A 15480-nucleotide genomic window follows, 5' to 3' on the forward strand; every position below is an offset into this window, starting at 1 on the left:
TGTAGAAACTAGAGCCAGAAAGACTAGTTAGAAGACTGACAAAGATCTTGAGCCAGAAGGAGATGATAGAGCTAGAAATAAGAGGAAAAAAATAATGGAACATTTAGAAGGAAGAATCAATGTAACATAAAACAGAGTTAATCTAGGGAAAGGTGAGCAAAGAGGATATCTGGAATTAACCCACAGTGATACACAGAGAGAAGGTTCAGGAAGGTGGAGACAGATGAAAGATCACTGAGTTTCATCTGAAGGACATGATTAACAATGACATTAGTACAATGGAAGTCCCAGTGAATGTTTATCCTCTAATAACTAAACCCAGTATTTTCAAAAGTTGTTATGAATCTGGAAGAATATATATGTCTTCATCTTGAGGGACTTCGGGAGTACTAGGCTTCTGGAAGTTACAATATTGAAACAGCATCTCATTTCCATAGATGTGCTCCTCGAAACTGGTCGGCCGAGTGTTCTCATATAGTTCGTTATCGGTTTCTTCCTTAGCTTTGGGAGCACCACTTTCCACATTCTCATAGTTGTCATGTGAGTTAGTCCCTCTCCCAGAAGATTTGTAGTCTTGGGTCTGAACTGAGATTTTATGTCTTGAGCTGACAGCAAGGGGACTTGAGAGTGTTTTAGTATAGCTTTTTTTCCTGCTGCTCCTCCTTTGCAAGAACCTTGGTAAGGTAAATTGTACCAGGTCACGGTGCTTCCAGCGCCAAATACACCCAATTCCACAGATCAACAACAGGAAAAGAAGGGAAATTCCTATAGAAGTGGCCACTGATGTGTTTCCACAGCTTTTCAACATTTCTACACAGGCAGTGTTGTTCAGCCGTATGGCAGAGCCCTCAATGAATTCACAGGCGCAGACCAATGTAATTCCTTGCAGGGTATAGTTTAAAAGTAATCTTGGAAGCTCTTTTAGGCATTTATTTTTCAGAGGTAAAAGAACATTATCTGGCAAAGTCCTGATACAATTAGAGGAGAGACTGAGTACACTTAGCCTTGGAAGATCCTTCTCATTGTATGTGATCTTTTCCACATTACAACCGTTAATGGATAATTGCACCGTGTCAGGGGGACTTTAATTGATTCAACTCCACTTTCTTTCAGTGAATCACACAATGAAGCAGAAATGAGTGGAAGATAATGGCAGAGCAGACAACTCAAGAAAGAGATGGTTGAACGATCTGCCATCCAGATGGTTCCTATAAATTAAAAAAATATATTAATTGTATATTTATTACACAATATAATAGGGAAATCTGCCAATACATACCAATTTATTAAGCACCGGCATTTGGTGAGTTTCTGCCTCAAAACAGAATACAGTACTAGCTGTTGTGAGGAGAGAAAAAGAGAAGAACTTCTATCTGCTCAAGCCTGAGTGGTCTTATCAATTAGATTTCAACATGGCTTTTGACAATAAGGCCAAGCATTTTCAAGTGAGGGACAATGCTCTGAATGCAACAGGAGGAAGGGGCAAGGGTATACCTGTGCAGTGATTTTCATTACTTAATGCCTCCTCTGTGAGGCCTTTTCCTTAATCACTCCTTCACCTGTATGGCCTATGAATGAGTCCATTCTCTATTACAGTATGACAGCCTACATGACAAGGAATTGTGTGTCTTCCTACCTGGTTAAATGGTGGGCAGGGATCAGGTCTTTTCATCTTTATATTCCTAGATAATAGGATAGTACCTAGAGCAGAAAAGAAATTCAGTTGATATTTATTAAATAAGTGAGTCAAGAAACAAATGACTCCAAGTCTCAGCATCTAATTGCTTAAGTCTTTTAAAACTTAATACATGTCTTCTAAAGGGTATAGATTTTTTTGTTTTAAGATTTTGTTTATTTATTTGAGAGAGAGAGAGTGGGGAGAGGGAGAGAGCAAGAGACACCACAAGCAGGGGTGAGGGGCAGAGGGAGAGGGAGAAGCAGACTCTCTGCTGAGTAGGGATTCCCAACATGCGGCTCGATCCCAGGACCCCAGGATCATGACCTGAGCCGAATGCAGACACTTAACCAACTGAGAGCCACCTAGGTGCCCTAAAGGGCACAGTTGATATTTAAAAGAAGAAAGACTTCTTTGACTTACAAAAAAAATATATCTAAAACAAACTTTGAAAGGCTTTCGATCACTAGTGTTCTCACAACTTCTAGAAAACAACTTTTCAGTTAAGATAATTTCAGAATGTTTTCTGCCAAAACTTTAAAATGGCAAAGAGGAGATAAATGAAAAGTATTCAATCAGACTGAGCGTTGTACTATGATTTTATCAACAAAACATTATTACTGTATGTTTTCAGCCTAGACACAGAAATAGTTACAACTAATACGATTTTAACTGTTGCTGTTTGTAGTTTTATTGAGATACATAACTGATATACAACATTGTATAGGTTCAAGGTACACAGCCTGATGATTTGATATATGAATACATATTGTGAAATGATCCCCACACTAAATTTAGTTGATGACCATCACCTCACATAGTTACAGATTCTTTCATCTCATAATAATAAGATCTACTCTCTTAGCAACTTTCAAATTTACAATACAATGTTAACTATAGTCATCCAATATTGTTAACAGTACTTGTGGGATGACTATCATCTATTGAATGTCACTGTTGATAATATTTAGTTAAAAGCTTATTTTGGATCAACTTCTAAACACTTTTACATAGATTTTCTCATTTGATCCTACAGATGCCATATGTTATGCCCATTTTACAGAAGAGTAAGGAGAATATTAAAGAATTTAATTTCCTGAATAACTAACAAGTGACTGAATCAGGATTCAAGTAAACTTTGCCCCCAAATACTATTCTTACCCAAATTTCTATAAATGACTATAGAGAACATCTATTGCTAAATTTTCATAGCTCATTTTGCTCTGAGGTTCTTGAGAGCTGGAGTTCTTATTTATCTTTATATTACCAAAGACACAGAAGAGCTACTTTCTTAAATATTTGTTAGTGAATGGAGCAAACAGCATTAGGATAACAGTAGTAACAATAAACAGGGAAAAAGTAACCCCAGTAAGGTGAGCCCTGCATTTGGTGAGTTTTCACACAAGATAGTAAATTTGTTCAAGGTTGGAATACATCAATGTGAAAAATTTCAGTTTGGCATTTCACACAAAATACCAAATTACATATAAAATTGAGTTAACTTTTACAAAATGTATTCGATAAATCTATATGGACAGATATCCCAGATCTAGAAACCTTTTAAATTCTTTGGAACCTCTTAGGTTCCTTCCTTTATAAAGACCAGACATAATGCTGTGTCCAAAGGCAAGTATTTGGCAAATAACTTTAACCATTAGTACCTCATTTCCTTTCTAAAACAGGTAAGAACTGATTTTATGTAAGACTTTTTTATGGTATAAGTGATTACTCATTTAGGCAAAAATTTGGTAGCATATTTGAACTGAATTTCAAATATAGATTACACTTAGTCACCTTTTTAAAAAGCTAAGCTTGCAACAAAAGTGGGGGAGGTGGACTATTGCTAAGGATTAGATAATAAATTGCCCCCTCAATTTCCAAGACGAGAATTTATTGCTATCATCTATGTTGTTCTATGTAGATATTCCAAAACATGCCAAATATTAAAACTGTCTGTTGGGGATCCCTGGGTGGCTCAGCATTTTGGTGCCTGCCTTTGGCCCAGGGCATGATCCTGGAGTCCCAGGATCAAGTCCCGCATCAGGCTCCCCGCATGGAGCCTGCTTCTCCCTCTGCCTGTGTCTCTGCCTCTCTCTCTCTCTCTCTCTCTCTCTCTCTCTCTCTCTCTCTCTCTCTGTCTCTCATGAATAAATAAATAAAATCTTTTAAAAAAAACTGTCAAAGAAATACTTACTGAGATAAACACAAGAAGACTTTTTAGAGAAGAAGAAATGTATCCTTTTTCTTCTCTCCAAAACAACTTAATAGGAAAAACTCTGAGAGGTAAAATGGAAAGACTTACTGGAAAGAAGACTATATGTTAAAAGAGAGCCTTTCAAAGCCAGCTTAACTTCAAATAAGTCTCATTTTGCCCAATCTGCAAGAAGGCTGTTCCTGTTTTGGAAAACAGTTCCAACAGGCTACCTAACAATTCTCATTTGTCTTAAAATCACAAATGGTTGATAGACGTCTGTAATCTTCAAAGGCAGAATATTGCTCTTCTGTTTGGAAACAAGACAGTAGTAGCAAAGGCTAATCTTATACAAATAAGCATACATACTGGTAAGGATAGGTTAACATCACCCTTAGTTTGTAAACTGATTTTTCCTCCTATTGCTACCTATGGCCACCGAAAACTTTTGTCTGGTAACATAAAAAAGGTCAAGGTCATTATTTAAAATGGACTTGTTCCCTACAGTTTTTCATTAGACACACACCTTAAATCAGCTTCTCACTTACCTTGAGACAGTTAAGCCAAACTCTTTTCTATCCTTCTGCTTAAACCTGCTTTAGTGTTCCTCTTTTTCACTTTGGTCAGCTACTTCCTTCTTTACCCCCTCCTTTTAGATTATTTCATACTTGCAAGGTTTCCTGGTTCTAGAGGAAGTTCTTATCAGAGGTACCAGAATTAAGATAAATGGCATTAGTTTTTGAAAAACAAGTCCAGCCCTTCATCCTTATCATTAATTCTCCAACTATATCAGAAAATAATGCGTGGAGCCCAGATGTTTTTTTTATTTGTGCGATATTTGCAGTCCTCACTTGAGAATCAATAACAGTCATTTCACTTGCATTTAAAACTTTTTAAAAAGAAAATTTTGGGGCAGCCCGGGTGGCTCGGCAGTTTAGCGCCGCCTTCAGTCCAGGGCTGAAGATCCTGGAGACCTGGGATCGAGTCCCACATCGGGCTCCTTGCATGGAGCCTGCTTCTCCCTCTGCCTGTGTCTCTGCCTCTCTCTCTCTCTCTGTGTCTCTCATGAATAAATAAATAAAATCTTTAAAAATTTTTTTTTGAAATGTAGTTACATGGAGGTCTTGTTTATCTGTTTATTTGTAGGATTGCCAAAACGGCTCTCAATTCAAATACTATGTCCCAGTGCCACCAGTTATGTTTCCACTCGTCAAACCAGTGTCTGATTTTGGCTCCAAAAATGTTAATATTCCTTTAAGTTGAGAAGATAGGAATTTCTCAAAGTATATATTCAACTTGAGTTGTGAGATTTCTGTGATCTTCTAGTAGGGAGAAAGAAAAACCGTTTTATTTTGTTTAATAACAGAAGCCAGCATATTCTGGGCACTCAATGTGTCTTCTAAATACTTCGTGGATTGCTCAGTAACTCCCGACATTCACCCATGGGAGAGAGCTGCGAATCATCCTATGTTTCCCAGGAGGAAATGGAAGCAGAGGGATAACCTAATTCCCCGCCCAGTGTGGTCTGGCAGTGTGCCTCCAGCACCTATGTATTAAACCAGAGTACTTGCTAGCTTGGGTGAATAACATGTTTCCAACATAGAACTTTTGTTTAAGAGCATTTTTCAGATACTAACTCTATGGAGCAAAAAGAAAAAGGTTGAATTAAAAAGAGGAGATCATAAAGCCATGGGCAGTTTGCCTTTTAAATTGTTTTGGGACTTTTTCAAACCCAGAGGATTTCCTTTGAACCAGGTGATTTATTTTATTTTATTTTTTAAGATTTTATTTATTTATTTATGAGAGACACAGAGAGAAAGGCAAAGACAGAAGCAGAGGGAGAAGCAGATTCCCCACTAGGAGCCTGATGCAAGATTCAATCCCAGGACCCTGGGATCATGCCCTGAGCCAAAGGCAGATGCTCAACCACTGAGCCACCCAGGCGTCCCCTATACCAGGTGATTTATTTATTTTTTTATTTTTATTTTTTTTATTTATGATAGTCACAGAGAGAGAGAGAGAGAGAGAGGCAGAGACACAGGCAGAGGGAGAAGCAGGCTCCATGCACCGGGAGCCCGACGTGGGATTCCATCCCGGGTCTCCAGGATCGCGCCCTGGGCCAAAGGCAGGCGCCAAACCGCTGCGCCACCCAGGGATCCCTAAACCAGGTGATTTAAAAGAAGGTTTCATTATTGAAATATCATCCGGACGTCAGAAGAACAATGTCATTATGGATGGGGCATGGACATTGGGCCAGGAATCGCACTAAGCCATGGGGATGCAATAATAAACAGACTCCTCTGTAGCACCTAAAGCCTATCAGAAGAGGCTGCTGTCCACACAGATCATTTCAGATCAAGGACATGGGGCTAAGAAAGACATGAATGATCTGTTATGCATAGAGGACAGTGGGAATAAGGAAAAGAGGCATCCAATTCAGAATGGTAAAGAAAGGCAAGACCTGAGCAAAGCCTCATAGAATAAAAAGGAGTTAATCAAGGCAGAAGAGAAGGGTTCCAGTAAAAACCCGAGAGTGAAAGAGGTTATGAAGTGCTGTGAGGAATGAACCATGGAAGACAGTACTACCCTCCTGGTGTTCCATTTTAAGCTGTGAAATCTGCCACCTTGGAATATCTATCACAGCTAAAGACAGATACATTGTTATGGTTCATTGGGCAACTTAGAAAAGTTAGGTTATGATCCAGGGCTTAAAAACAAACAAAAAAACTTGATAATGAAAGACAAACAAAAAGGCTGAGGAGTATCATTCTTAGGTATAGATTCAACAGAAATGAGGCCTGTTTCTGTTTATACATGCTTTAATTCATATCTCAAAGTTCTAGAAACTTTCCAAAGGTCCTTCAACAATTCAATGGGTAAACAGAACATGATAAAACAATACAACTGAATATTACATATAGCAATAAAAAATCCCAAAGACTGATACATTACAACACAGATGGATTTCACAAACAAAATATAGACTTTATTTTTTTTAAAGATTTTATTTATTTTTACGAGAGAGAGAGAGAGAGAGAGAGAGAGAGAGCACCTGCAGGGGGAGAGGCAAATGGAGAGGGAGAGACAGACTCCCTGCTGAGCAGGGAGCCTGATATGGGGCTCGATCTCAGGACCATGAGGTCTTACCTGAGCTGAAGGCAAACCCTTCACCTACTGAGCCACTCAGGTGTCCCTAATATAGATTTTAAAAAGCCAAGCACAAAAGAGTAAAACTGTAAGGTTCCATTCTCAAATTATGGAAAGCTTATCTATGAACACACAATGGCAGGAGTCAGAAAAATGGGGATTACTCTAGACTGGAAGGTGTATGAAGGAGCCTTTAAAAGTCATGAAAAAAAAAGTCATGAAAAGTTGGGGTGCCTGGATGGCTTAGTTAAGCATCCAACTCTTGATTTCAGCTCAGGTAATGATCTAGGATCATGAGATTGAGCCCCGAGTTGGGCTCTGCATTAACCAGGGAGTCTGCTTGAGATTCTCTCTCTAGCCCTCCTCCTTCCCCCGTTCATGTGTGCTTTCTTTTCTCTCTCTAAAAATAAATAAATAAATAAATAAATAAATAAATAAATAAATAAATATAAAAGTCATGAACAGTTGATATATATATATATATATATATATATATATATATATATAATTTTTATTCATTCAGATTACCACCTCCTTTGGTAAACTGGCCTTCTAATTGGGATGGAGAAATACTTTGCTCAACTATGGGCAGACTATGAGGTGGATAAATTCCAAATTTACCTAGAGTTTCTTGAGTCTAAAGGTGGGTAAGGCTGATGGTAAGAAAGAGGGGAGTTATTAATGAATCCTGAGCCTAGTCAAAGTAGGGAATTTCTACTTTCTGAGATTTTGAATATGTTCTTTCATTGGTACACCAGAACTTACTTAAAGATGTGGTGCAGAAAAGTCATGCTCAACCTAGAAATAAATATCATTATAAAGCAATTTTATCTAAAAGAAATAATTCTAGCATCTTGGACAAGTAATACAACTTCTTGGTCTTGCTTTCTTCATCCATAGGACAACAATGGATTGAATGATCCCTAATGTCTCCTCAACTCCTACTAAGTACATACGAACAGTATAAATAGTTGTCACATTCAAAAGAGGGTTTTTAAAACTATTTTTCATGTGTAGTATCTACTTCTCCTTTTATTCTGACTCCCTCTTTTCATCATTAGTCTTTCCTAATTGCTACAAAGATCAGATAACATGACTTGAAGTTTGCTTCAACTCCAGTTGAACACTCCCTCCTTCCCCCTTTTATTCCTCAGATGACAATAAACGGACACTGCAAAACTTGAGCAATCATTCCACATGAAAAAAATGGAAAACCTTTATGTATCTTCATGAATAAAAGGGAAAACTGCATAATTCAGCATTCCTCTAGTAAAGAGACGCACCATTCATCTTAGATTGTGGATATGATTTCACAAGTCAGATACCCGATAAACTATTTCGACAGAGTTTTTGTTCTGAGGAGAGTACCGTAAACTAGGATTAGTAATAGCCTCCAAATCAGTCACAGTGTGACTCTGCCAACCTCTTCAGTTTTAAGTATCTGGGAATATTCTGGAACCATGCACTGTAGTCAGGCTGGATGTGAGAACTGCTGGACAGCAGACAGGACAGAGAAGACTACCATGACCATTTCAGATCTGGCAGTGGGAGGGGACTAGGATGGCAGGTTAGCTTGAAGAAGGAGGTACTATTCTAAATGCTTCGCATTGAGACCCTGAATAATCGCCTTTGCACACTGATGCTGAGTGAGAAATCAGGGGAAGAAGAGAACAGTAACTGCTTTAGATTCATTTTCTCTGCCTGCCCTGCCCCTGGGATGCTGTCCTATATAACGCTATTCCCATGAAGAGTAGTAGGAGGCGAAAAAAGCATCAAAACAACTACCACCAAAGTGGGTGGGAGCTAGGGATCTGTCTAAAAGGGCACTGATAACCAGGTTTTCCTTTTTTCCCTCTGCAGGAAATTGGCTTCAGATGCCAATTCAACTTCAGATGACCACTGAACATTCACCCAGAAAGCAAAGGCTGAAGGGTACAGGGCATAAGTGGTTTAACAGCTCCAAATAAGCCTTGTGATCCTCCAGCCACACCAGTTTCTCCAAAATCCTTCTTCTGTGCTCCCTTATAGATACATTCACAATAGAACAAGGTTAAGTGACATTGTCGTTTCTGCTCTTAGGAGACATACCTCTCATCATGACATGTTCCTTTTATTGCTTAATTTACCAGAATTTCAAGACTATCTCCTTCTTGTCTTCAGAGTCTACCCCTGTCTCTGACATTATCAACTAGCTTGGGCCAGTCACTGTACCACAGAGAGTCTCAATTTCCTCATGTGCAAAATGGACTTTAATGAGTCACTGGTTCTTATCTCTAGTCCCTCACTAGGGATCTCCTGAGGCGCTTTCAAAAAAAAATCAATGCTTGGATTCCAGGTCACAAAAACTACAGCAAAATATCTGAGGGTATAACTAAAACATCAGTAGTTTTCAAAAGTTCCTCAGGTAATTAAAAGTCCCCAGCGAGCCAGTATTGAGTACACAGGCATTTTCTGAGCCATTATCCTAGGATTCTGCTCAATGACCTTGATGCAACTGCTGAACTCTATTTAGTTTTGTTCACTATAAGAATGGAACTTGAGAGATAATGTTGCAAGAAAAGTTTAAAAAAATGTACAAAGTGCTCAAAATTCATCAGAGAAGTTCATGTTATCAAAAGCTCCTAAGGAATTTGTATGTTGGCTAAAATGCCACTAATAGTTCATGCTCGCTGAGCATGTGTACCACTACCCCCCACCCAGCCTCCCTCATATGGGTTTTCTTTTTTAATTGTCACAACAAACATAAAGATGGGTTGTAAGCACTAATCCAGAGGTGAGGAAATGGAGGCGTTGAAGGACAAACGGCTTGCCCACCATCATACAGCTTGTGCCAGAGTCTGAATTCAAACTCTGGCCATATGACTTGAATGTAGAGCTAGTGTTTTTCACCTCTGCAGTACTATGAACTGCCCTCTTACTTCTTAATTATGTAACCAAATTCCTGAGAGGGCCCAGATTAAAATCTGCTTTGCTCCAGATGGTACACAGCTGAATCCCTATCTATTGCTGAACATTTGACCTGAGCTAGAGATGGCGGCCCAAGTGGAGGGGGTTAATGAGTCTGATGACAGGAGGGGACCTTTGCTGGAGTTCTAATGAAGGATGAATGTTCTTAGGAAGTGATAGAGAAGGTAGAAAAAGGAGAGACTGGGGTATGAGATCAGAAAGGCCGTGACCAAGAATCTTTCTTCTGTACATTTCATGGGAGAGTGACACACTCATGATGCGGCCTTAGCGTGGTGATCCTTGTTGCTATTGTGAGGCATGATGGAAACAACCTCATGTTTGGCTCTGATGCAACTGAGTACAATTCCAAAGACAGTCTACTCACTCATCTGTATATGTGAGGACATATTATTTTTTTCCAGACCTCATCATCTCTTGCCTGGGCAACTTACTGCCCCTCTTCCTCCTAACCTGGTCATTCAATAGTACGACTGTATCCTGCAAGCTGACAGAGCGATACTTTCCAAATATGAATCCCACACATCAGTCCCCTGCGTGAGACCCTTGAGTGGTGCCCTGTAGTCTGAGAGTTAAACCCCAGCCCTACCACAGGTGGTCAGAAAGCTTTCTGTGGTCTAGCCCCCGCCTCTTGGTGTCCTCTCCAGCCTCCTCCCTCCCTCCCTTGATCCCAGACACAACTGCCTTCTTACTAATCCTACAACACTTCAGGTTCCTTCCTGCCTATAGGCCTGGCAGTAGTTGTTCCTTTTAACTCAATGGTAGTCTCCAAGATTGCCTACACATCCCTCATTCAGGCTTCCTCTTAGATATCTCCTCCTCAGGGGTGACTTCGTTGGCCATCCTACTCTAGAGTCCACCCTACTCTGCCTCCCACCCCCGCTCACCCCACCATTTATTTGCTCTCACTGCTCTCATACCACCTCATTTATTTTCATCAGAGCCTTTAGAACTAATACTTTTATATATATATATATATATATATATATATATATATATATATTTGTTTATTCTTGTATTCCCTTACCTTTTAGTGTTAATTTCATAACAATGTGTAACAACATAAGAACAGGGACCATGTCTTATTCCCTGCTCTATCTCTAGCAGTGTCTATTATGTCATACAAAGGGGAACATTAAACATTTGCTGAGTGAATAAATGAAAGCAAGAGGCATCATTCTGAGAAAATAACCTTTGAGCTAACGCAGATTTTTTTGGTATTAAACATAAACAGACATCAGACTTAATAAAACATATATACCATATTTACACATAAACACATCAATGTTTAAATATATATTTTTGAGAGAATAATAATTTAAAAAGCACCAATGTATTAACACTCAGATGGAGAAACTGAAAATTATCACTTCTTTGGAAGCCCCAATTTGCCCTACTGTGTAACATTGTCCTCGTCTCCAGAATAACAATGATCTATGTTTTTTTCCTGTTAATCGGTCCTTCAACCCTTTTTTTTTTTTTTAAAGTTTTACTACCTATGTATGTATCTCAAGTTTTGGAAACTGGAGAGCAAGCGCAAACTCAGCTAATGGAGACCTGGCAGGATCACCACTAATAAATGAGGTTCTCAGAAGAAGAGAAGCTGCACTGAGCCATGGGACCACAGGCTGCCCCAGTGCCATGACTGCAGACAAGCCCCTTCTGGTGGGTGAGAGTGTCAGAGGGACGGGTCTAAAAAGTGCCCTGAGAGCATAGAGCTCATTGTTAGGCAGTCAATAGGGCTCTAGCACAGACCACACATGGATGTCCAAGGGAGATGAGGTCAAAGCCAGGCGGTGCTTAGTATTTTCTGTTTCAAAGTATGGTTGCTAGGGATAGGTCAAAAAAGAACACTTCTGTGAGAGTGAAAAGGGCCTTCAAGTCTCCTGACAGCATATTGTGAAGACAAACCAAGTGCAGGAGAATATCAGGACCGGCTCACTGGAACCTTCTGTCCTTGGCTTAAAAAAGAGTGCAGAATCTTTGCAGTTTCTTATGAAACTAAACATACTCTTCCCATATGATCCAGCCATCGTGTTCCTTGGTATTTACCCAAAACAATTAAAAACTTCTATCCACACAAAACCTGCACAAGCAGCTTTATGCCTAATTTCCAAAACTTGGTAGCAACCAAGATGTCCTTTAGTAGCTGAAAGGATAAACTGCAGTTCCACCAGACAATGAGATCTTATTCCATGCTCCTAAGAAAGCTATCAATCAAGCCATAATAATATACGGAGGAACCTAAAACACACATTAATGAGGAGAAGCCAATCTGAAAAGTGTACACACTGTATGATTCTAACTGTACGACACTCTGGAAAAGGCAAAATTATGGAGATGGTAAAAAGGTCAGTGGGTGTAAAGGGTTGCGAAGGGGGAAGCTATGAGTGACCAGAGCACAGAGGATTTTTAGGGAAGTGAAACTACTCTGTATGATACCAGAGTGAGGGATAAATGGCCTTACACATTTGTCCACACTCACAGGATACCACCAAGAGTGAACTTCAGGGTAAACTACAGAGATTATGATGGGTCAGAGTAGGCTCATTGATCTAACAAATTGGTCCTCTGGGGTGGGGGGGTAATGTTGGTAATGGGGGAGGCGCTGCAAGTGTGGGGGTGGGGGCACATGGGAAATCTCAGTACCTTCCCCTCAATTTTGCTGTGTACCTAAACCTGCTCTGACAAACTACAGTCTTAATTTTTTAAAAAAAGATGCAAAATAGGCTTCAATAGGATCCATCACTTGCAGCTAAAACTGTGATTGATACGCTGTGTATTTTTGCACTCTGCTTTTAGACCCTCCTGGGACAGGCTGTATTGGATATGTACTGGAGATCCTCTGTTGCCAGGGACACAGCCACAACTCAGACTGGCTTACACAAAACAGATCTGTTGACCTACATGACTGGAAAGCCCATGAGCTGAATTTCATTAATAATGTTTTGTATCACAAACTACCTGGCAGGTACATGGATCCTCATTATAATGGTTTTCATTTTCTTTAATATCTTAAAGTATTTCCAGACAAACTAAAACAAAGCAAAATAAAACAAATGCAAAGTGGCTGGATGTAGTAGCTTAAGAAATGTCATTGATATGATGGTCTCTCCTCCCTTTCCTCTGCAGGCCCTGTCCAGGTGGGATCCCCTTGCTGCAGCCTCCAGCCCTGCTATTATTACAGCTGGGAGCATCCTGGGAAAAGTGCTTCTTCCTTCTCAACATTTCCACAAGTCTCAGAAATAACCACTGACCCGAGTCAGGTTTCAAGCCAACTCTTGCAAGAACTGTTCAGCTAGAGGTGTGTGATGTTCTGATGGGGCAGGCCAGGCTCACATGCCTCCCTCCTCCCAGAGCTAATGAAATGAGGCTAACCACTTCTCTCCCCCCACTGATGCTTGCATTACCAGAGAATATCATGGTGTTTTGACTAAGAGAAAAGGGATGGATACTAGGCAGGAAGAACACAAGTGACCATTTATGTTCTTGAAGATTATTTAAAGGAAAAACGACAGAAACAGGACAAACAGCTCCCTCAGGACAGAGAGAAGTAATCTCTCAAATCCTGTGGAGATCCTAAGGCCAAATTATTGTCAATAAGTTATCAAGAAGTAGAAGTGGAATTACATCTTCCATCAAAAACACTAGTATTAATGTGACAAAGATTCTATTCTTGACCAAATTCTAGCCAGGCTCCTCTGAGCCCTTTCTTGACTAACCTTCAAATATAATCTATAAAATTTTTTGAAGATGTTATTTATTTACTCATGAGAGACACGCAGAGATAGAAGCAGAGACACAGGCAGAGGGAGAAGCAGGCTCCCTGCAGGGGGCCCAATGCAGGACTCGATCCCAGGACCTCAGGATCACGACGGGAGCTGAAGGCTTAACCACTGAGCCACCCAGGTGCCCCATGATCTATAAATTCTTGAACAAGTACTAACAGTTTAGGAGGGCTCAAGTCTTCACCTCTAGGACAACTGTCATACTCCCCCTCCAACAAAGTGTCTGCCTGAGAAAACTCAGGGCTGCTCCCCCCAAAAATACTATTTGCTCCAGCCAACCCCTGAAGATAGAGCCTGTCTCCTAGTCTCTGTGAGAAGGTAAAAGCCTAACTTCAATGAAGGCCAGTTAACAAAGGCAGACGGGTTTCACATGGACCAACACTCCCCACCTTCCTGCTTTTTCTTAAATTCTCACTTTTCTGATTCTACTGAACATGCACTTAACCACTCTCGGCCCCTTCCGTTTTCAATCTCCCTTTAGAACACCTAGCCACCTTTGTATAAATCCAAGTTGAATTCATTTCACACGGAAATCCTTTTCCTACTCAGTAGCATACGACTGAGTCTAGTCTGTACTTGTCACTTGCACTTGCCCTAGTATCTGCCTTTACTTATCCCTCACATCTGTATCACCAGTAGGAAAAGAAAAACAGTGGTGAAGGGCTGGTATGCTCCAGAAGCAAATGTAGAACTGAAACCCTAGAGAAGACTGACATCTACTTGGTTTGGCAATGTGCTTTCTTCCTTTCTTTTTTTACACCCACTCCTGTATGCATGTCAAGATATCACTTTCATTGTCATAAACAAGACTTCCCTGCAGTTGATCACAAGAAACCATCACACAAGGAGCCAGCAACACCTGAGGAGGTCATGTGGCTGGCCATCCTAGCTGGTCTGCTCAGCTCTGGGTAGCCTGCACGCGGTGTTCGTCTCCTGTGGCGGATGTCTTTAGAAGCCACTCTGGACTGATAAACTTAAAACTACTCCACACGAATACAATAAGCTCACCCTTGCATTATAGTGTTATACCAGCCAGAGCATTCGCTGATGACGTTCTCTACATTTTTTTAAAGCTTTACTGAGACATAATTGACAAATTGAAACATATTTAAAAACTGAGGAACAGGGATCCCTGGGTGGTGCAGCGGTTTGGCGCCTGCCTTTGGCCCAGGGCGCGATCCTGGAGACCCGGGATCGAATCCCACGTCGGACTCCCGGTGCGTGGAGCCTCCTTCTCCCTCTGCCTGTGTCTCTGCCTCTCTCTCTCTCTCTGTGACTATCATAAATAAAAAAAAGAAAAAAACAAAAGAAAAAAACTGAGGAACAGATCCATCACCTCAGATATTCACTTTCTTTTCTGGAAACAACAACTCTTAAGATTTACTCTTTTAGCAAAATTCAAGTATACACTACAGTCACCATACTACACATTAGGACTTCCCGCCTTTCTTATCTTATAACTAAAAGTTTGTACCCTTTCACAACTTGTCCCCATCTTCCCTGCCCTGCCCCCAGGCCCCTGAAAACCATGATTTTACTGTTTCTATGAGATAGAATTTTTGTTAAGATTCCACATAAATGATACTGTGCACTGTCTGTCTTCTTTTCTCTGGCTGATTCAATTAGCATAATACCCGTCAGGTTCATCAACGGAGTTCCAAATGAGAGGATTTCCATCCTTTTTGCAGCTGAGTAATATTCCATCACATACACAT

The 15480-nt window shown here is 40.3% G+C and overlaps 1 protein-coding gene across 1 annotated transcript; it reads right to left on the reverse strand.

Moving 5' to 3' along the window:
* Positions 1 to 337: 337 nt before the first annotated feature.
* GAPT (GRB2 binding adaptor protein, transmembrane) lies at positions 338 to 808 on the reverse strand. Its single transcript, XM_055331334.1, has one exon. It carries the CDS (start codon positions 806 to 808, stop codon positions 338 to 340), a length of 471 nt encoding a protein of 156 aa, XP_055187309.1.
* Between the last annotated feature and the right edge of the window lie 14672 nt (positions 809 to 15480).

The sequence above is a fragment of the Nyctereutes procyonoides genome, unplaced genomic scaffold (assembly GCF_905146905.1).
Source record: "Nyctereutes procyonoides isolate TBG_1078 unplaced genomic scaffold, NYPRO_anot_genome, whole genome shotgun sequence".
In the NCBI taxonomy this organism is placed as follows: domain Eukaryota; kingdom Metazoa; phylum Chordata; class Mammalia; order Carnivora; family Canidae; genus Nyctereutes; species Nyctereutes procyonoides.